The sequence below is a fragment of the Microtus ochrogaster genome, chromosome 18, assembly GCF_000317375.1.
Source record: "Microtus ochrogaster isolate Prairie Vole_2 chromosome 18, MicOch1.0, whole genome shotgun sequence".
NCBI lineage: Eukaryota > Metazoa > Chordata > Mammalia > Rodentia > Cricetidae > Microtus > Microtus ochrogaster.
Window position 1 is genome coordinate 23,458,866 of NC_022020.1, and position 22,864 is coordinate 23,481,729.

The 22,864-nt window shown below is 42.4% G+C and overlaps 1 protein-coding gene and 2 non-coding genes across 3 annotated transcripts; all 3 read right to left on the minus strand.

Moving 5' to 3' along the window:
• Positions 1-265: 265 nt before the first annotated feature.
• LOC113457131 lies at positions 266-331 on the minus strand. Its single transcript, XR_003377762.1, has one exon. It is a non-coding gene; the product is annotated as a small nucleolar RNA SNORD63 (small nucleolar RNA).
• A 499-nt stretch (positions 332-830) lies between these two features.
• Hspa9 (heat shock protein family A (Hsp70) member 9) lies at positions 831-15,625 on the minus strand. The gene is made up of 11 exons (XM_026783308.1): positions 15,439-15,625; positions 13,383-13,441; positions 13,099-13,186; positions 11,791-11,972; positions 8,015-8,139; positions 7,104-7,177; positions 6,909-7,015; positions 5,543-5,705; positions 5,132-5,224; positions 2,351-2,560; positions 831-1,103 (listed from the first exon to the last, which is right to left on the minus strand). Exons 1-11 carry the CDS (start codon positions 15,517-15,519, stop codon positions 846-848), a joined length of 1,440 nt encoding a protein of 479 aa, XP_026639109.1. The 5' UTR covers positions 15,520-15,625; the 3' UTR covers positions 831-845.
• On the minus strand, positions 2,070-2,140 carry LOC113457130. The gene has a single exon (XR_003377761.1). It is a non-coding gene; the product is annotated as a small nucleolar RNA SNORD63 (small nucleolar RNA).
• Positions 15,626-22,864: the final 7,239 nt, after the last annotated feature.

Consider the following 22,864-nt stretch of genomic DNA (forward strand, 5'->3'; position numbering starts at 1 on the left):
TACACCCATTATACAGAAAAAGGCTAACGAGACAATGACATTCTAATACTGGATGATTCCTAACATACATTACTCTCAGAACAAAGGTTTATCTCTGCAAAGACAGGGTTAGTATTAAATGGCACACAATAGCTATTGTTTCTGCTAGACAAGTATGTTGGACAAGATGAAGCTTTAAGCTTGGAAGTTTAAGGCATCAAAATAAGGATATAAAATAACAACTTGTCAGTCCAAGGAAGTCAGACCAGAGATAGGCGATGTACCATGTGCTCAGTCTTGAGATGTCATCACATATTTTCAGAATGATGTGTTGACAAATACATCACTGCACAAATACCAAAGAGAGAGATCCTAGAATAATTTAAGACTGATTTGAGTCTGGAAATACAACCATTTGAGACAGTGTCACACTATATGGTCCGCAGTTCTCACATTCTCAATTTTCATGCCTCAACTTCCCAAGTTTTGCGACAATCCAACCAGGCACAAGAAGTGTGACTTCATCTAAGACCCTGCCAAGCCATGCCCGTATATCACTGATTGGTAAAACACAACTCAGCCCCCATCATTCACGCTGAAATCAAGCCTAGTCCCATGTGGCTAACCAGACTTTTTATTTTATTTCTGAGTACAGAAAATTCAGTGGCAAATGACAACAGCCCTTTTAGGAGACTGCATTATCCTTCCCCTAATCATCACTGCTAGCTGATATCTAAGAACTTTTCCAGAAACTGCAACAAAACACACACAAATGGTAATCTCACCACCCAGTCAGCTGGTGTGGATTTAGAAACATTAAGTTTTAAACAGTTCATGAAGTGGCTGCAGTTATGCACTCATAGAACTTAAAACCTGTGAGGAAGGATAACCCTTACCTGGCTCTTTTTGGTTGGAATTGTGGTGTTCCTATTAATAAGTTTAGTAAAAACACCTCCCAGAGTCTCAATACCCAGAGAGAGAGGAGTGACATCCAGGAGCAGCACATCTGTGACATCTCCAGCCAGCACACCTCCCTGAATGGCAGCTCCGATGGCTACAGCCTCATCAGGATTCACAGCTTTACTTGGGGCTCTGCCAAAAATATCTTGCACAGTCTGCTGAACCTATGTGCGGAGGACAAAGAACCTGTTAGCCAACACCCAGGGCCACTGCTGAACTGAGAAAGAGCACTAAGGTGCTACCCAGATTGCAAGTCAGATGAACTTAGCTCCAACAATGCTGACTCCTTTACGTGAAAACTCACTTTGTCTCCTTAATTTAGAAGCATTTGCTTCAATTATCTGTTTTCCAGATGACATTCATCACTGGAAACAGAAGGCATAAGGCAAGGGACTATAAAATACAGCCTACACTATTACATAATTAATCAGAGGCCAATTTGAAGGAAGCAGTAATAACAATTCTGTGGGATAGTTTTTGACCCTGTTAAGAGCTAACAAAAGCACACAGCATCTTGGGATAATTTGTTAATATCAACATGTCTTCTCTAACCAGAGTTCTGGGTCCAACTTTATTCTAGATTCATTTTCCAATATCCTAGTGTTGCAACAGAGAAACAAAATCTCCCATAAACACAACCCACCTACATTTACACAATGGAGTACTACAAAGAAAAAAATAACATTTTGAATTTTGCAGGCAAATGGATGGAACTAGAAAACATCATTTTGAAAGACAGTTATCACATGTACTCACTCTTAAGTGGTTTTTAAACATAAAGCAAAGAAAACCAGCCTACAAATCACAATCCCAGAGAACCTAGAATAACAATGAGGACCCTAAGAGAGACATACATAGATCTAATCTACAGGGGACATAGAAAAAGACAAGATCTCCTGAGTAAGTTGGGAGAATGGGGACCAGGGAGAGAGTTAAAGGGACGGGGAGAGGCAGGGAGTGGAGAAAGAAAAATATAGAGCTCAATAAAAATCAGTAAAATTAAAAACAAAACAACAACAACAAAAAAAAACAACAGAAACCACCACCAAAAGCAGTAATTCCACCATTAACTTGGACCCAAGATAATTCTATCCAGCCTCCAAGGAACAACTGCACCTTCAACAACAGTCTGTGCTCAGTTATTACTTATCTACACATGTTTTCAGAATGATGTGTTGATTAAGAAAATGCATCATTGCACAAATCTTTGTTGAAGTAATGCAAGTAGTCCCAACCACTATGCTGGAAAGAAGTGACCAAAAGACATCTCCTAGGGAATGACCACCATCAAGGCTTGACAACATTATCTTATAAGAATGGGTTTAATAGTCTCCCTGATACCCTTTCTTGCATCTTTTAATTAAATTGCATTATGTATCGATTTCCCCCCACATAAGCTATGAGTCCATACCTTGGGCATCCTCGTCATGCCACCAACCAGAATCACTTCTCCTATGTCACTCTTGCTGACTTCTGCGTCTTGCATCGCCTTCTGGCATGGAGTAATAGTCCTCTTGACTAGATCTGCGACGATGCCCTCAAACTGAGCTCGAGTTACCTTCATATTTAAATGCTTGGGTCCAGAAGCATCCATTGTAAGATATGGCAAGTTGATGTCAGTCTACACAGAAAATATTTCACTATAAGTTAATCTTTATGACTCCAATTAAGGTTAAGACTATACCCTAGGATAGGACCTAGGAAGCACAGAAAAACCAGCCTTACTAAATTCCTAAGATGCAGTGGAAATACACTAAAATCTCTTTTAAGGGGTGTTTACACATCTTATCAATGAAAACTAGGGCAAACAAGCAGAAGAAGTTATTGACAGGTGTGCAGTAGCAAAAATGATCTTTAAGAAACATACTGTGAGCCGAGTGATAGTGGCGCAGGCCTTTAATCCCAGCACTTGGGAGGCAGAAGCAGGTGGATCTCTGAGTTTGAGGCCAGCCTGGTCAACAAGAACTAGTTCCAGGACAGGCTCCAAAGCTACAGAGAAACCCTGTCTCAAAAAAACACAAAAAAAGAAAGAAAGAAAGAAACATACTGTGTGTGTGGTTATCTTTCACATCGAGTTAAAATATCCCATGTCTGAGTTCAATAGTTAAACAGTGCTTGCTATTTTGGCAGATGACTTGACTGAAATTCCTAGCACCTATGTTGGGTAGCTAACAACTGCCCATAGTTGCAGTTTTGAGGAACCCGATACTCTCCTCTTCTAGCTTCCACTGGTACCCACATTTACCTTCTCTCATCCTCTCCACATATATAAAAATAAAAATCAAAGAAAGAAATCATGAAGGGCCATTGGAGTGCACACCTTTAATCCCAGCTCTTAGGAGGCAGAGGCAGGCAGATCTGATAGTTTGAGTCCAGCCTGATCTACAAAGCAAGTTCTAGGACAGCCAGGACTGTTATAGAGAGAAACAGGGTGTGTTGTGTATGGGGGGTGGGTGAGGAACGACGAAGTCAAACAAAAAACAAAAAGAACATATGTTCCCCATCAACCTCTTAACATATCCAGACTAAGTTCCAGGAATTAGTGTTACATATGCTCTTACTAGAAAAAAGCAGGAGCAATGCACACTGGATGTGCTGGCACTGCCTAAGCCCTCAGGAATTCAGTCATCTTCAGAGGTAGTGAGTTCAAGGCCAGTCTGAGTGGTAGGAGACCACCACAGGGCTGAGTTAATATTCTAGGTAAAATCCATCTTTTCAGAGTACACTATTAAGTCTTCTGAGATGTTCCCAATGATTTATTTTACAGATTTAAAATCATAACTATACACTGACTTGGCTAAATACTTTGCTAAAGTGCTAAAGGCTAGAAAAGAAAATGTCCGTCAGTAAGACACAGCCATGTAAACGTAAACAACCTTTTCCCCTCCCAGTATCAAATCTGAGACTTATAGATTTCTCTTTCTACTGACAAACCCAGGCCCTTAAACCACAACCTTAAACATGAATAAGTCACACAAGTTCTCTCACTCAGCAGGGAGAATGGCATTACTACCCATGAGCATAGTACGGACAACATAGTAACTTACTCACAGCCCCTTACAACAGTGAAGGCTTGGGAACTAAGGCCGAACTCAAAAATAGATTATTGTATACAGCATTCAGGTTTCAGCAACTTAGTTAGCAACAACTACTTAACCAACAGCTACCATAACTTGTTGCTGTGAATGTAAGAATCTTAAGCAGTCACAGGTTTAGAGTGGTCTAGTTTCACGCTGGTGAGGCTATAACCTCAGTCTATACCTGCTTAAGACAGGGAAGCTTTACCTCTCAGAACTGAGGTCAACAAACAAGTGCAGAACAGAGAGTTGGAGCAAATCTGTTGCTCAAAGGGCAGATTTTTCCCACAGCTCACTTTCTAGAATGGTGATCCAATTTATTAGGCAGAAAACTAGCAATTCATATAATCCACAAAATAGTATATTGAAGACACTAATTTTTTTCAAGGTTAATCATTCACCATACTGCTTTTGTAACTCTAGTCCAGGGGATCTGACACCCTAAGACAAAAATGCAGGTAAAAACACCAGTGCACATATAATAGATAATTTAAAAAATATCTGTCTCAGGGCTGTAAAGATAGTTCAGTGCTTGAGAGCACTGGCAGGTCTTCTAGAGAACATGGGAGTTTTGGCCTCTGCAGGGACCAAGCACACAAGCAGTACGTATATACATGTGAACAAAAGATCCACACACAAAGATTTACCTAATTCATTAAAAAGAAAAGTGATCATTGTCGTATTGTTTTTCTTTCTTTTTTGAGACTGTTTCTCTGTATCGCAGCCCTAACTGTCCTCTAACTAGCTCTTGTAGACCAGGGTAGCCTTGAACTCAAAAGTGATCTGCCTACCTGTGCCTCCCCAAGTGCTAGGATTATTATAGGAGTGCACCACCCCTGCCCAGCTCAAGGTTTTTGTTCTTTTTGCCAGACAGGGTTTCTCTCAGTAGCTTTGGAGACTGTCCTGGAACTCGCTCTGTAGACCAGGCTGGCCTCGAACTCCCAGAGTGCTGGGAGTAAAGGCGTGGCCAGCACTGCCCAGCTTGCTCAAGGTTTTTACCAAATAGAAAACCCGTAAACAGGCTACACTGACATTAGGTAAATTAGAATATATGATTCAAATAAGGTTAGGCTAAAAATATCCACCAAAAGAACTTGGATTTCTTCATGTCTCACCTGAACAGATGAGGAGAGTTCACACTTAGCCTTCTCAGCAGCTTCCCGAACCCTCTGAAGTGCCATGTTGTCTTTGGTCAAATCAACCCCCGTCTACAAAATAGGATTCATAAGACAATTAATAGAGAAACTGAAGTGGCAATGTAGACTTATTTTGTCTGCTTAGGAAAGGATCATCCTTTATAAAGAAATATAAATTGTGAGGATTTGTGGGCTAGGGGACAAGTCTTGTGTTCCCAATCTAAGGTGCTATATATATGTAACTAAAATGGTTGAGTCTACCCATGAACCTGAATGTAATTAATTACTTTAGTGCAAAAAAATTATTCAGAAAGCAAATGAGCATTTTGAACAAAAAGTCTGAACCCCCTACAAAGAAGCCTACACATTAAATCCACAATGGTAACTAACCTCCCTCTTGAACTCCTTGACAATGTGACGTAACAAAGCCTGGTCAAAGTCTTCACCGCCCAAGAAAGTATCCCCATTGGTGGATTTCACCTCAAACACTCCTTTCTGAATTTCCAGGATAGAAACATCAAAGGTTCCACCACCTAAATCATACACAGCAATGCTAGAAAGGAAAACAAAGAAACAAATCCTATTACAAAGGAATGAATTCAATAACCAAAGATTAACTTAGTTATCTTCCTGAAATACTTACTAATTTTGAAATCTAGTAACCAACATGCCTTTTAACATATGGCATTGGTAACATATAAGAGAGACTAGCAAAATTCATGTCACACAAACCATGGTTCCCAAAGTATTTATCAACACCCATAATAACAAAAATAAAAATTGTCCAAGGTACCAAGGAAAGAGAAAAATCGTCTTGAAACAATGAAAAAAAGACTATATATACAAATTTGGGGAGAAAAAAGGAAGTACATTTTCATTCTAAGCACAACCCTTTTAACCCTAAGAAATGGAAATATTATAGGATAAATCTTATAGTTGTTATAACTTGATTCACAGTTCAGGTTAATTTACAGTACAAGTGTAGCAGGTACAGTACACACCCTTGATCCCAGCACTCAGGAAGCAGAGGCAGGTGGATCTGAGTTAGAAGCCAGTTTGGTGTACAGAGAAAGTTCCAGGATAGCCTGGGCTACACAGCAAAATCCTATCTTGAAAAACAAAGACAAAATAAAAACAAAACAATTTACAACACGAGGACTGGCAAGATAGCTTTTTATCTGGTGAAGATCCTTGGCTCCAAGCCTGATGCAACCCCAGGAACCTATGCAAAAGGAGAATGAACTCCATGCTGTCCTTCCACATGCACACTGTTATGAACATGCCCCACCACACACAGTCAATGACAAGGAGAGTATGGGTTAGAGCGAGTCAGCAGCTTTTAAAGCAGAGAGGACCAGTTTGATTTCCAGTACCTATATCAGGTAGCTCACAGCCACCAGTAATTTAATTTCTAGGGGAATCTGACATCTCTGAAGGTGTCTGCAATATCGTGTATACAGCCATACACAAACACATTTATAATTGAAAATGAGTAATTTTTAATTAAAAAAAAAATAAAACGTTAAGGGCCTTTGAGGGTGAGGGCACTTGCTGTCAAGCCAGACAAACTGATCCAAGACCCATTTTTGAGAAAGACAAAAGCCAGCTCACACATTTTATCTTCTGACCTCCACATACATACCATAGCATAAACATACCTCCAACATAAGTACCAACACAAAATTAGAAAATGTAATAAAAAAATCATGTAAAAACCTATAATTCAGGTACGAGTATCTACGCTTTATAAACTTACACTTTATCTTCGGATTTGTCCAGACCATACGCCAGGGCAGCAGCTGTAGGTTCATTAATCACTCTAAGTACATTTAGCCCAGATATCTGGCCAGCATCCTTAGTGGCCTAGAGAAAGTAAAAATAAATGTATTTTTCCATCCTTTAACTCTGGCAACTTTTCCCCCAGGCAAATAGGAGATATAATTAACCTTACCTGTCGCTGTGAGTCATTGAAATAAGCAGGGACTGTGATCACAGCATTTTTTGCTGTGTGACCCAAGTAATTTTCTGGAAAAGAATAAAATTCAATTGTGGCACTATGTCAGGAAAAAAAAAGCATCAAAATTACTACCAAAGCCTAATATTCCTCCTCAAATCCTCTTGTGGAGCAACAAAGAACACTCACCTCCTTTGCAGCTTAACCTGCAGACAGGCCACATAAGAAAAACACTGAACACTGTATTATACCCTAGTAATCTAGCACCAGGGAGGTGGCAGGAGGAAGGTGAGTTTAAGGCTGTCCTGGGTTACACAGCTCATGCCTTTTGTTATCTTGGCATCCAAAGCTGAGGCAGGAAGATCACCCTAAGTTTGACACCAGCCTTGGCTACAAAGTTAGTCTGAAGATAATGTAAACTCCAGTATGAAATTTATTCTCAGAAACAAATCACCTTGACCACTGTTAGTCCTTCAGAGGCTGTAACAGTAGTACCAGAAGCTCAAGGCAGCCAACCCCCTCCCCATTACAAAGTTATTTGGAGATGTAGGGAGTAATTTTGTGTAGCTCAACAGCCAAGGTGGTACTGGCCAGAAATTCCAAATTACCTTTAGCATTTCAGCCGAGACTTACCAATATCAATTGACCTTTAGACTCTAAGTTTAATGTGTAGCTTTCCAGATTTTAACAAATACTACACTGCCCCCTATTGAAAAGGCACCAGCCTGTATCATTAGGGAAATTAAACTCAACCTGCAGATGAAGTGTGAAAAAAAAATCTTCATCTGCATAGTCTTGCCGTTCCTACATTTCTTGTGCAAAGAGCATAATCTACAGGGCATGAGTTTATAAACTCAGAGGAACCACCAACACTTCCAGTTTCCCCAGAATGAACTAAATCTTCTCACCCGCAGTCTCTTTCATCTTCATCAAAACAAATGCTCCTATCTGACTAGGAGAGTAGAGTTTCCCATGAGCCTCAACCCAGGCATCACCATTAGAGGCACGGACAATCTTAAAGGGAACATTTTTGCTGAAAAATAAAAAGAATTATGCCATCATATATCTATCCATTTCAAATTATAAAAATAAACCGATGGACCAATAAACGATAATTTCTAGAGACAGGTTTATTAAAAATCTCTATAATTACTATCGTGTAAAAATGTGAGCCTGATGACTTGAAATCATTTCAAAAATTGTCTTAATATTTCTCAAAAATGAGACAAAGCAGCAATTCCACTAAAATCAGGAACAAGACAAGGTTTTCCACTCTCTCCATATCTATTCAATATAGTTCTTGAGGTCCTAGCTAGAGCAATAAAACAACAAAAAGAGATCAAGGGGATACAAATTGGAAAAGAAGTCAAACTCTCACTGTTTGCTGATGATATGATAGTTTACATAAGTGATCCCAAAAATTCCACCAAGGAACTTCTACAACTCATAAACACTTTCAGTAATGTAGCAGGATAAAAGATTAACTAAAAAAAAAAAAAATCAAGCCGGGCGGTGGTGGCGCACACCTTTAATCTCAGCACTTGGGAGGCAGAGGCAGGTGGATCTCTGTGAGTTCGAGGCCAGCCTGGTTTACAAAAGCTAGCATCAGAACAGCAACCAAAAAAAGCTACAGAGAAACCCTGTCTCAAAAATAAAAAAAAAAATAAAAAAAAAAAAAATCAGTAGCCCTCCTGTACACAGATGATAAAAGGGCTGGGAAAGAAATCAGAGAAACAACACCCTTCACAATAGCCACAAATACATAAAATATTTCTCGGAGTTTCTAACCAAACAAGTGGAAGACTTGTATGACAAGAACTTTTAAATCTTTGAAGAAATTGGAAAGTGAACAATCTCCCATGCTCCTGGGTAGGTAGAATTAACATAGTAAAAATGGCAATCTTACCAAAAAGCAATCAACAGATTCAATGCATTGCCATCAAAATCCCAGCAAAATTCTCACCTCGAAAGAACAGTACTCAACTTCATATGGAAAAGCAAAAAACCCAGAATAGCCAAAACAATCCTGTACAATAAGAGAACTTCTGGAGGCATCACAATCTAACTTCAAACTCTACTACAGAGCTTCAGGACTGAAAACAGCCTGGTATTGGCTTAAGAACAGACAGGAGGACCAATGGAACCGAATCAAAGACCCGGTTATTAATCCACACACCTTCGAACACCTGATTTTTGACAAAGCAAAAAATATCAAATGGAAAAAAGAAAGCATATTTAACAAGTGGTGCTGGCATAACTGGATGGCATCATGTAGAAGAATGAAAATAGATCCATATCTATCACCATGCACAAAACTCAAGTCAAAATGGATCAAAGACCTCAACATAAAGCCAGCTACACTGAACCTTATAGAAGAGAAAGTGGGAAACACACTTGAACGCATTGGTACTGGAGACCACTTCCTAAGTATAACCCCCAGCAGCATAGACACTGAGAGAAACAATAAATGGGACCTCCTGAAACTGTGAAGTTTCTGTAAAGCAAAGGACACAGTCAACAAGACAAAACGACAGCCCACAGAATGGAAAAAGATCTTCACTAACCCCACATCAGTCTGATCTCCAAAATATACAAAGAACTCAAGAAATTGGACACCAAAAGATCACATAATCCAATAAAAAAAATGGAATACAGACCTAAAGAGAGAACTCTCAACAGAGGAATCTAAAATGGCTGAAAGACACTTAAGGAAATGCTCAATATCCTTAGTCATCAGAGAAATGCAAATCAAAACAACTCTGAGATTCCATCTTATACCTGTAAGAATGGCCAAGATCAAAAGCACTGATAGCTTATGCTGGAGAGGTTGTGGGGAAAAGGGAACACTTCTGCATTGCTGGTGGGAATGCAAGCTGGTACAACCCCTTTGGATGTCAGTGTTGCGATTTCTCAGAAAATTAGGAAACAACCTTCCTCAAGACCCACTAACACCACTTTTGGGTATATATCCAAAGGCTGCTCAATCGTGCCACAAGGACACGTGCTCAACTATGTTCATAGCAGCTTTGTTTGTTATAACCAGAACCTGGAAACAACCTGAATGCCCCTCAACCAAAGAATGAATAAGGAAAATGTGGTACATTTACACAATGAAGTACTACACAGCAGAAAAAAATGACACCTCGAATTTTGCAGGAAAATGGATGGAGCCAGGAAACATTTTGAGTGAGGTAACCCAGACACAGAAAGACAATTATCACATGTACTCACTCATATGTGGTTTTTAAACATAAAGCAAAGAAAACTAGCCTACAAAACACAATCCCAGAGAACTTAGACAACAATGTGGACACTAAGAGAGACTTATATAGATCTAATCTACATGGGAAGAAGAAAGTAGAAAAAGACAAGAAAGATCTCCTTAGTAAATTGGGAGCATGGGGACCTTGGGGGAGGGGTGAAGGGGGAGTGGAGAGGCAGGTAGAAAGCAAGAGAAAAATGTAGAGCTCAATAAAAATCAATTTAAAAAAATGATATAATAAAGGAACTAGGTAGAGGTGGCTGACAGACCTCTGAATTTGAGGTCAGCCTGGTCTACGTAGTGAGTTCTAGTACAGCAAGAGCAACACAGTGAGATCCTGTCTCAAATAAACCAAAAGTAAAAACAAATAGGATAGCATTACTCAAAACAACGAAGTGAAATTAATTCAAATGCCCATTTGAAAGTTTCGAAAAAATATGTTCATGTAATAGAATATTATTTGGTCACAGGCAATTTCTATTGAAGACCAGAGAGAGACCAGTGGTGAAGAGCACTGGCTGCTCTTCTAGAGGAACCAGGTTCGATTCCCAGCACCCACATGGCAGCTCAAAACTGTCTTTAACCCCAGTTCAACTTTTTGAGTTCAAGAGCCAGCCTGGTCTACAGAGTTAGTTCCAGGATCGTTAGGGCTATTACACAGAAAAACACTGTGGCAAAACAAAAAACCCAAAAACCTGTTTGGGCAGGGATGGCACAGGCTTTTGACCTTAGCACTCAGGAGCCAGAGGCAGGCAGATCTCTGAGTTTGAGGGCAACCTGGTCTACCGAATGAGTTCTAGGGCAGTCAAGCTACACAGAAACCTGTCTTGAAAGCACAACAAAGAGACAAACCAAAGAGCTGAATAAGGAGATGGCTTAACAAATAAAGGCTCATACTGTCAAGGCTAACGCCCAGGACTTACACAGGAGAACAGAATCTGTACTCTGACCTCCCATTTTGTGAGGATAAATACACCCACAAACAAAAATGTTAATAAAAGCTTAGCCAGGCACTGGTACATGCCTTTAATCCCAGCACTCAGGAGGCAGGGGCAAGCTAATCAGAATTCTGGTCTACAGTGTGATTTCCAGGAGAGCCAGGGCTACACAAAGAAACCCTGTCTCAAACAAATAAAAATAATGGGAAAGGACTGTAAACACACACACACACACGTAATGTAAGGACATATAACAGCCTTACACAACTGATGAGGAACATCGTTTAGGAATATCTCAAAAACCTTAATGCATCTTAACATATTACTTGTCATGTTATTGAATAAAAAAGCCTAGTCTATGAAAGCACAAATGGGCTTTTAAAAACCGTTTACTCTTTTGGCAGAGATGTGAATTTCTTTTAGGAACAATAATGAAAAAGAGACCTCGAGCAAAGCGCTCTCGGTTGCTTTTGCTATTACTCACGTGTCTTTCTGTACTTCAGGGTCATCATAGCGACGCCCAATCAGACGCTTAGTAGCATAGAAGGTGTTGTTTGGGTTGGTGACAGCCTGTCGCTTTGCTGGCATGCCAACAAGTCGTTCTCCATCTGCTGTAAAGGCAACAACAGAAGGCGTAGTTCTGGCACCTTCAGCATTCTCCAGGACCTAAAATTACCAAAGATAATGATTAAGATACTAGTCACCACTAACATCTTTGTGGCTCTGATTTAAGATACAATCACAACTCAAATCATAAAACAAATGCTAAAAGGATAACACTAAGTTGGCATGTTTACTGCTAGGAATGCTACACAGTATCATTTCAAATGTATGGAGAAGTCTATGATCATACCACTTTGAATATGAATAATATGCAAAATGCATGTGGAAGCTAAAGCTTCAGAAAATGGGGGGGGGGGTGAGGATAAGCAGCATAAATTAGAACTAAGGAAGGGCTTCACTTCTCTTAGTATCCAGTAAGCCAGACTCCTGTAAATAGCCCGAGTTGTTTCGGATGAGGGCATGGGAAAAGAAAACATGAAGGGTCAAGAATGAACAGACAACTCTAGAATTACAGGTGCTCTTAAGATCTGCGCATTCTGAGGAGGTTCTAACAGCCTCTCCATAGCAGACACCTTGAACCCTGCTGAACTCCAAGCTGAGAAAGCCATTCCGAGTCCTCTAATGGCATTACCACCCATACTGCTAGAGAACACATTTAGATCCTATCCTGGAAAGTTGTATTCATTCAATTATCAATACCAAGTGAATTCCTAAGTCCAAAAAAAAGAAAAAGAAAAAAGAAAAGAAATAAAAGCAGTTTTAAAATGCAAATTAGACAAGGTGGCACATGCCTTTAACCCCAGCACTCAGGAAGCAGAGATAGGTGGATCTCTGTGAGTTCTAGGCAACCCTGCTCTACAGAGTTTCAGGACAGGCTCCAAAGCTACAGAGAAACCCTTTCTCCAAACACAAACACCATAAAAAGCAAAAACAGAAACACACATGTCTGGAGTAATAGCTAATGCCTGTAATGTTAGTGCTGAATAATCTGCATTTGAGAATAGCCTAATATATATACTGTCTCAATAGAAAAACCAGCACCAAACTTGATTCAATGTTCCCCTCTCCTCATTTTGAGACAGGGGTTCTATGTATAGCCCAGGCTGGGCTCAAACTCTGAGATTCCTCTGTCTAAAGGTGTTACACCTTGCCCGGCTCGGTTCAGTATTTCTATGCACCTAAGGTCAGGCAGGAAACCTAAGTGACCCCAGCTTCCAATCTTGCTCACCTTTGCTTGTTTGCCCTCCATAACCGCCACACAGGAGTTGGTAGTACCCAGATCAATGCCAACAACTGCACCCTTAATTGCCTCTGATCTGCAAGAAATTTAAAACACCATGGTTATCTTAACAGTCTCCAACATAATAACTGTTTTTATGTTGGTGTTAAGCGGCATATTTCATAAACTACAAGTATAAAGTTACAGAGGGAAAATTATTTAAATGTATAGATCACAGCCCAGGTGTTCAATTAATAAGTGTTTTCTCCCAAAGAAACTAAAGTTATACTTACGCATAATCTCTTCTTGAAACAAATCTAAAAGCTTCATGACTAACACCATTCCAGCCATCCTGAGGGGGGAAAAATTGCATCATCCGTCAACTACACAAGTACACTTGGACTTTTTCCAATTATTACTGAGAAACACATACAACCTTTAGAATTAAGTAGTAGCCTGTATAAAAAACAGAAGAAAAGTACTGAGTATGTATAAGGAAAAAGATCTACATGTCTACCACACATCTACAAGTTTTCCGGACTGTCAGGTAAAAATAAGCAAATTGTCTTAAACTATAAAAAAATTCTAGCCGGGCGGTGGTGGCGCACGCCTTTAATCCCAGCACTCAGGAGACAGAGGCAGGCGGATATCTGTGAGTTCGAGACCAGCCTGGTCTACAAGAGCTAGTTCCAGGACAGGCTCCAAAACCACAGAGAAACCCTGTCTCGAAAAACAAAACAAAACAAAATTCTAACTAGGGCCAAACAGTCGTGGCGCACGCCTTTAATCCCAGCACTCAGGAGGCAGAGGTAGGTGGATATCTGTGAGTTCGAGGCCAGCCTGGTCTACAAGAGCTAGTTCCAGGAGAGGCACCAAAGCTACAGAGAAACCCTGTGTCGGAAAAAACAAAAAAAACCCCAAAACTAATTGTCTTAAATTACAAAAAAAAAAGGAAGAAAAATTGAAAAAACAAAACAGAAAACTAGACAAGAAGTGTGGGTGGAGCAATTCTTTAATCCCAGCATTTGGGAGGCAGAAGGCAGGCGGACCCAGAGTTACAGGACAGGCAAGAGCTATATAGAGGAACAATCTCAAAACAAACAAACAAACAAAAAGACTAGCATTAAAAAAAGAAAAAAGGCAGAGGCAGGCGGATCTCTGTGAGTTCGAGGCCAGCCTGGTCTAGAAGAGCTAGTTCCATGACAGGAACCAAAAGCTACGGAGAAACCCTGCCTCAAAAATCCAAAAAAAAAAAAAAAAAAAAAAAAAAAGGAGGGTTCTCAACTTTGACATTATTGATCTGGTACAACGTGCTGTGACCCGTTAAGTGTGGAATGCTTAGAAGTAACTCAACTCTTTTTACCAACAAGAAGCCCATAAATTAGTGTCCCTCAAAGTCAATACAACCCGAAAGCTGACAGACCTGCCACCCCCCCGCCCAATTCCCCTGAGTTGGGGGAATAACTTGTGCTGCTGCTGATCAGATTAAGAAGACATTATGCAAAAAATTCAAAATTATTTCACAGTCGCCAGGCCTGGTGGCAACCATCTTTAACCCCAACACTTGAAAGCCAAAGGCAGGTCTGGTCTTGGTAAGTTCCGGTACAACCAAGGCTAAATAGTGAGACCCTGTCTCAAACCCACAGCTGCGCACACCTGAACCTCATTATACCTGCACTCCAAAAGATACCGGAGCCACTTCCAATGATCTTGTCAACAACTACTCTGGGGAGCTACAGTCTCAAAGACGTACTTTCTCTTATTTCAGACCAAGATCCACAATCTTTTTACTGTTCTATTACAATCCACAAGTAAATCGAAGACATTAAAAAAAGTCTCCGAGGTTGGAGCCAGGTGTGGTGGGTGGTGCACACCTTCAATCTCAGCACAGATGAGGCAAGGACGGGCGGGTCTCTATGAGGTCTACATGGTCAGTTCCTGGCCAGCCAGGCCTACAAAGACAACCTGCTTCAAGAAAAATAAAAACCCAAACCAAAAAAAAACCAGAGCTGGTGTCCTTCGGCTCTTTAGGAAACAGAGCCTAGCTCATAGTTCTGCCTTCCGATAGACCACACCCGCTGCCTGGGACTAAGCACATCCAATGCGCCCCATGTCAGGTGGAGAGGACCGCTACCTCGTGAATTAGTGGGTGCGACTCCAGAACGCCATGGATTGTGACTCAGCAGAGCTCGAGGCTAAAGTCCTGACCAAGGCCAGCAGCCCTGACCACCGAAGGTCCGTTACCTTTCTTCGCTCCGGATTTCTCCTAGAGTCTGACCCTGAAGGGCAGGACCTACCTCACTCAATCAGGGCCTGGAGCCCCTTCCAGAAGGCATAGCATTTCCTCACCTGGTGACGGGCGGTCGCCAGACTCCGGGAGGCTGAGGCGCCCAAGAGACGCGCGGCCGCGGCTCTGCTGGCGCTTATCATGGCGGCTGGACGGAGGGGACGCGAGCGCAGAGAGCAAACACCGCACAGGTCCGGAGCTGCGCGGCACAGCGGCAGCCACACTTCTAAAAACCTCCAACCACGTGGGGTGGGGGGCGGGAATTGACGGCCGCAGCACGAAGGCCCCCCCTTCCGCTGAGGCGCCGAGCGCGTTGCCAGAGCAGAGACTGAACGGCTGCTGCTCCCAAAATCGCAACCCGCGGCGAGCACGCCCCGCAACAAGATTGTTGAAAAGTGCTGTCCTCTCTACACGGCCTCCGCGGCTGCGGGAGCAGAGAGAAGGGAGACGGGGAAGAGGAACACACAGGCAGTGCTTCAGACAGCCCCGGCCCTCGCGGCTGGAAAGACTCAAGGACACACGGGGTAAATTACGAAAAGATTACAGTCTCCTTGCGTCAGTTGCGCAGAAGGAGGAGCCTCCTGCGCCTGCGTCCTTGGCACCCGACTGAGGCTCTGGCGCGCAGGTGCGAAGGGCGTGGCGGACCCGGGTTTGGGACCTAACTGTAGCCTTTATTGGGTGCTCCAGTGTATGCGAGTTTGCCCAGGAGTACCCGGAGCGCGAGGTCGCACTGACAGCCTCGAAGTTTCTCCTCAGGCCTCTTCGTGGAGCGGACGCCATCTTGCCCTGAGGCACTGTTGAGTGTACCCGTGTTCTTTCTCTGTCAGCTTTGTGCACAGCTTGAAGTATGCACACCTGGAGAGGGCATCCTTAAATTTGTGCCGCACACTGCGGCGGCACGGTTGAGTTTCCAACTTCTAGGGCAGCATTTGGTTAGCACTGTTAGGAAAAATCCTAAGCCGAGCTACTCCGCCTGAGCAAAGAAATCCAACCAGATCAAATCAAACCAAATTAAAATGTCCAATTTTTTTTTTTTTTTTTTTTTTTTAAATAAAGCACTCCCGGGTGGCCGAGAGCACGGCAGGGGACACAGAAAACCGGGGGGGGGGGGGAGGGCGCACACAAAACCCAGGACCACGTGTTCCTCCTCTAAGTGCCCACTTAAATAGCCTGTGGGAGTGAGCCTGACCTCCCCGGCATATTGGGAATTGGAGTCCCGACCAATGCAACTCCCAGGCCAGGGCGCTGGGGTGGATGCCAGGGGCCAGGGTGACTAGTTTTAGTTGCTGTCCCCAAGAGAGTGAACCCTGGGGACTGGCGTGATTGCTCAGTGGTTAGCAGTACTGACTGCTAGAGGACCTGGGTTTGAGTCAGATTCCTGGACCTGCAGGACCACTGACCATTTCCAGGGGTTCTGATGCCATCTTTTGGCCTTTGTGAGCACAGAACACACCTAGTGCAGACATACATGCAGGCAAAACCCACATGCATAAGACAAAATGAAAAAAAAATAAATAAAGGTACTGAACACATAGCTGCTAATTGAAAACCTGAAGTTGGCTGGCAAGATGGCTTAGGGACAGAATGTTTGATGTACAACTCTGATGTCTGAGTTCGAGACCTGGAACTCGTGTAGAGGTGGAAGGGGAGAACTGACTCCACAAGGTTGTCCTCTGACTCCACGCCTGCATTGTGGCACATGCACACACAGTCATGATTTAAAAATTATTTGTCTTGTTTTTTTCAAGACAGGGTTGCACTGTGTACCTTGGCTGTACTGAACTTCCTTCTGTAGACCCGGCTGGCCTCAAACATGCAGAGATCTGCCTGCCTCTGCCTCCTTGTTTGAGCCTCTGAAGGCTCCAGGCATGCATATGGTGCACACACAGACATTCAAGCAAAACATCTATACATGCAAAATAATAATAATATAAATAATTTTGTTTTTCTTTTGTTTTTTTGAGACAGAGTTTCTTTATGTAGTCTGGCTGTGGCCTCACGCTCACAGACATCTGTCTGTATCTGTTTCCTGAGTACTGGAATTAAAGGAGTGCACCACCACTGCCCAGCAAAAACATAATTTTTAAAGTAAAGAAACCTGAGGTTGAAATGTCTAGCCACTAGGTATAATACAAATTGTAAATGTCCTTTGTTTGTCTTTGTTTTGTGTGACTCAGTGTCTCACGTAGCTCAGGTTGGACTCAAACTGGTTAGGTAGCGAAGACAACCTTGAACTAATACTAAAATAATAAATACTAATAATAATTTACTAATACTAATAATAAAAATTATTTTGCATGTGTGTACATGAGAGAGGACAGGTGCAAAAGTCAGAGAATAATTTTGGGGTTTCAGATTCATCTGAGGCTTGCAAGGAAAGCACTTCTACCCAGTGAGAGCCATTTTGCTAGCCCAGCCTTGAACTTCTAATCTCCCTGCCTCCACCTCCCAAGTGCTGTGACCATAAGCATGTGCCACCATGCTTATTTAGCGTGGTGCTGGGCCAAGCACTCTACTAACTGAGCTACACTTTCAGCCTGAGAATGCCCTACATTTTTCAAAGCAAAGCCCTGGGTGAAAACACAATTATTCTTTTTGGTCTTTATCAAAAGCCAAGAACCCATCTATGAACTGAGGTTGCTAATCATTAGGGTTTTTTAAAGATTATTTTCTGTGTATGAATGTTTTACCTACACTTATGTATCTGTGCCATACACCTGGTGCCTGTAGTGGTCAGAAAAGGGTATCAAATCCTCTGGAACTGGAGTTAGAGATTGTTGTGAGCCACCATGTGGGTGCTGGACCATAACCCTGGTTCTCTGCAAGAGCAATGAGTGCTCTTAACCTCTGAACCATTTCTCCAGCCATGTTCAACATTATCATCTTTACAAAGTCTTTACTGAGCTCCTGCATTGAGTCTTCTCATTATAGTACCTGCCTTTAGAGGTGCTGACCACGTGCTAGCATTACAGCTTATGACAGAGTGCTTGCTTACCCGTGCAAAGCCCTGGGCTTAATCCCTAGCATCAGAAAAGAAGAAACAGTGCTAATTCTGTTACCCCCATGTTCTCTTTTAATTTATTATTATTAGCCAGGCTGTGGTGGTGCACACCTCTAATCCCAGCACTCAGGAGTCAGAGACAATAGCTCAGATATCCTGAACCGGGTTCTTTTGCCACTCCCACCACCGGCTTCCAGGATGGCTTCAACTGGTGAGTCCCTGTTCTGCAACGGTTGCTTTCGTTCTGCTACTGTTGCTTTCCTTTACCGGAATCATGTTTGGACCGATCCCGGGGGTTGGTCTGCCCGCGGAGTTTGAAGCCAACCTGGTCTACGGAATGAGTTCCAGGACAGTCAAGGCTACACAGAGAAAACAAAAACAAAAACAGAGAGTTCTAGGGTATCTAGCTTGGGCTATAGTAATATCCTCCTGTCTCCAAATAGACAAAAGAGCAAAACAACAAAGAACCCCTCAAATTTTGTCATTAAAAATATAGTGTCCTTCCTCTCTATAAGACTAAAGAGAGGACTGGAGAGATGTCTCAGAGGTTAAGAGTCTGACTGCTCTTCCAGAGATCCTGAGTTCAATTCCAAGCAACTATATGGTGGCTCACAACTGTCTATAATGAGATCTGGTGCCCTCTTCTGGTGTGCAGGTATACATGCAGACACAACACTATAACTAATAAATAGAGATTTATAAAAAGAGAGAGAATAGCAAGACGAGAGTTATATTTCAAAAATGACTTTTCTCCTTTCCTTCTACCTCAAAAAATTCAGTAGTTGTGATAAAGACATACTAGAACTTTTTTTTTTTTTGTAGCTTTTGAACATATCCAGGAAGTCATTCTGTGGATGAGGCTGGCCTTGAACTCACAAAGATCCATCTGCCTCTTCTTCCTGAGTGCTGGGATTAAAGGCATACACCACCACTGCCCAGCCACTTTATACTGCTTCTTAAAATCTGGGGCAGATGGTTTCCTGGGGGATCTATTCCTGTCTAAGTGATTGACAGGCTCATTTGGATTAATTCTCAAGGAAGTAGTGTACCCTTGTTCTTTACTTGAAAGCTTCTGACTAGAGATAACCTTATGATTTGATCTTGGATCTTTTTGGTGGTTTAGAGACAATTCTGATCACTCCCTGATTTAGTCCTTTTTTTAAGCTTTGTGTATGTTTGTATGTACATGTTCGTGAGCGCACATATGTCTGCAGGTACACACAGAGGCCAGAGGTTGACATCAGGCATTTTTTAAAATATTTTATTTATTTATTTATTTATTTATTTATTTATTTATTTATTATATATACATTGTTCTGTCTGTCTGTATGCTTGCATGCCAGAAGAGGGCACCAGATCTCATTATAGATGGTTGTGAGCCACCATGTGGTTGCTGGGAGTTGAACTCAGGACCTCTGGAAAGGCAGTCAGTGCTCTTAACCTCTGAGCCATCTCTCCAGCCCCAACATCAGATATTTTTTTCAATTGCCTTCCACCTAATTTTTTGGGATAGGAGCTATCCTAAACCCAGACCTTACCAATTTGGCTAGACTAGCAGGCCAGCAGACGTGCACTGCTCCACACAGCCCATTTTCTTTGTCCTTAGGTTTGCATGGCAGGTACTTTACCAACTGAGCCATCCTTCCAGTATCCCTCTCCCTTTTGGCTCTTTTGAAACAAGGTCTCATATAGTCCAGATTGGCCTCCTACTCACATAGCTAGGAGATGACCTGATTGTCCTGCCTCCACCTCTCAAGGGCTGGGATTGAAGTACACTCTACCATGCCAGCTTGAGTTCTGGTTTCTGATGCTGATTGTGAGAGAGTAGTTCATTCTCAGTGTCTTTCAAGCCTGCTCACATCTGACCTAGCACACTCATCAGCTGTGCAGAGGGACCTGAGCTGCTTTCTTGCCAGCCGGATCTCACCTAGGGCTCTCGCTCTGGGTGCTTTCACAGTTGAAGGGTTGCTGCTCTATCCGGCTGATACCTTCTATTTCTTTTTTTTTCTTTTAAAGATTTATTTATTTATTACGTATTGGTGTTTTGCCTGCATGTATGTCTGTGTGAAAATGCCAGATCCACTGGCACTGAAGTTACAGAAGTTGTGAGTTGCCATGTGGGTGCTGGGAATTGAACCCATATCCTTTGAAGTGTGGCCAGGGCTCTCAGCCGCTGAGCCATCACTCCAGCCCCAATTCTTTCTTCCTCCATTTCTTTAAGGGAATTTCTCATTTCATCTTTAAGAATTTCAAACATTCTCAAAAAAAAAAAAGAATTTCAAACATTCTCTTGAGGTTAATTTTTAGATCATTTTCTTCTGGTTCATCCATATTTGGTTTTTCAGTTGTGCTTTTGTAGGGTCTTTAGGTGTTGCTCTTTGTGGTGTAGTGTGTGATCTTACCTTTTTTACTTATCTTTTCCTCTAATAGGTGTGGTTGGGGCTGTCTGAGATTCTGTTGAATAATCTTCTAGGTGCCAGTGAATCCAAAGCTCAGATGGTTGTACCTCGTGGTACAGTCAGTGTCACAGTTCTAGTTACCCTGTTGGTTATTCCTGTTCCTGGAGGTAGTTCAGTGCCCCTGTGCTTTGGTCTGCTCCCTTGGAGTTTGCTGTCTCAGGCCTATTTTGGCCTAGGCTTCTGGCTTTGATCTGTTTCTGTAAATCTTGGTCTGGATCTCCTCCTGCAGAAGTCCCTGAATGGAGTTGGACCTGTTCTGGTGGAGATCATTCACTCTGGATCTGGTTGCTGGCTCAATCCTGATCCTCCCGTGTTCCGGACTGGGTTTGCTTCTGGCTTCTGCTGCTGTTGGAGGTTGATCTCTCTGTGTCCAAGGTAGCTGGTTCAGTCCCACTCCAGTTCTGGTGAAGATCATAGACTCTGAGTCAGATTGTTGGCTCAATCCTGGTCTGCCAGTGTCCCAGGACTGGGTTGGTTCCCAGGACTGAATTTGTTCCTGGCTTCTGTTCCCGGTGGAGCTTGTTTCCTCTGGCCCTCTCTGTCCTAAGAGACGCCCAATTCTTTCTTATCATTCAAGTTTCAGCTAGAATTACAAGTGTCCCTGATGCCCCATTTAAATATGTTCCTCGAGGCAAAAACACAAACTACACAAAACCACTTTTGTATGAATGAATTTCTCTGAAAAAAATACACAGAAATGAACATTTGCACATGTTGGAGAAAAACTTGGCATCTGAAGGTAGGGCCTAGAGAAATATTTCTCTGCATAGTCTTTTCTATTTTGTTACTAATGTGTTTATATATTAATTCAAAAACTAAGAGGCAGATGTGGCGATGCGTACCTGCAATCCCAAAACTTGGGAGATGGAGGCCAGAGGAGTGATAGTTCAAGGTCATTCTTGGGTAGATAACAAATTAAAGCTCAGCCTGGGCTCTATGTAACCTTGTATAAAAGACATTTTGACAGTTTAGAAATTAATTTAGGGGCTAGCAAGATGGCTCAGCGTAAAAGTACTTGCTGTACAAGCCTAAAAACTTGGATTCAATCCCTGGATACCATATGATTTAAAAAGAGAAGTGACTCCCAGAAACAGTCCTCTGAATTCTGGATGCACGTGCCTATGTATACACACACACACACACACACACACACACGCATGAACTGGCTTAGGTACATACACACACACACACACACGCATGAACTGGCTTAGGTACATACACACACACACACACACACACACGCATGCACGCACACAAGCACACACACAAACTGGCCAAAGTGAGACTTCTAAGTTTGGGCAAACAGCTCAGTTGGCAGGTTGAGTTTTGCAAACTGATAGTCTCCCAGCCCGAGGGAATGAGAGAATAACTGTCTTGGCAGAATACATGGGTAACAGCCAAGACCCTGGAATGGGGAGGACCTGGAGGAAGTAGGAGGAGGCTGTTTGGTGCGGTCCAATTTAGGCATCACATTGCCCTGAACAAACAACCTGTGTCACCATGTGCTTAATAATTTCAAACATGTGATACTCAATTAATAAAAACTCAGAGACAGATACTGGGGTTCAATCTGAAGACCAGAAAAGCAAAGCAGCCAGCCACTGGCTCTTACCTCACCCTCAGTCTGAAAATGGCGATCCTGCCTCGAGAGAAACCTCAGAATGAGACTGAGTGTGAGAGCTGTTTCCTCCAATTTTATAATCCTCTCTAGTTCTGGGATTGAGGGAGTGCACCACTACTTTTTGGTTTCTATGGCAAGCTAGTGTGGCTACTGGGATTAAGGCTGTGTGTCATTGCTGCCTGGTCTGGAAGGCTGGCCAGTGTGGCTGTTTTACTTTTCTGATCTTCAGGCAAGCTTTATTTATTAACATACGAATGAAATGCCACCACAAACATGTTTCTGAATCAACACATTCTTTGGTGATCCAGAGCTTGGATTTTTGCTGCCATGCCACACACCGCCCCAAAAGTGTATGGTCCTAAAGAAGAAATGGCTCTAGATGACTCGCCCATCAGTACCCTGAGCAC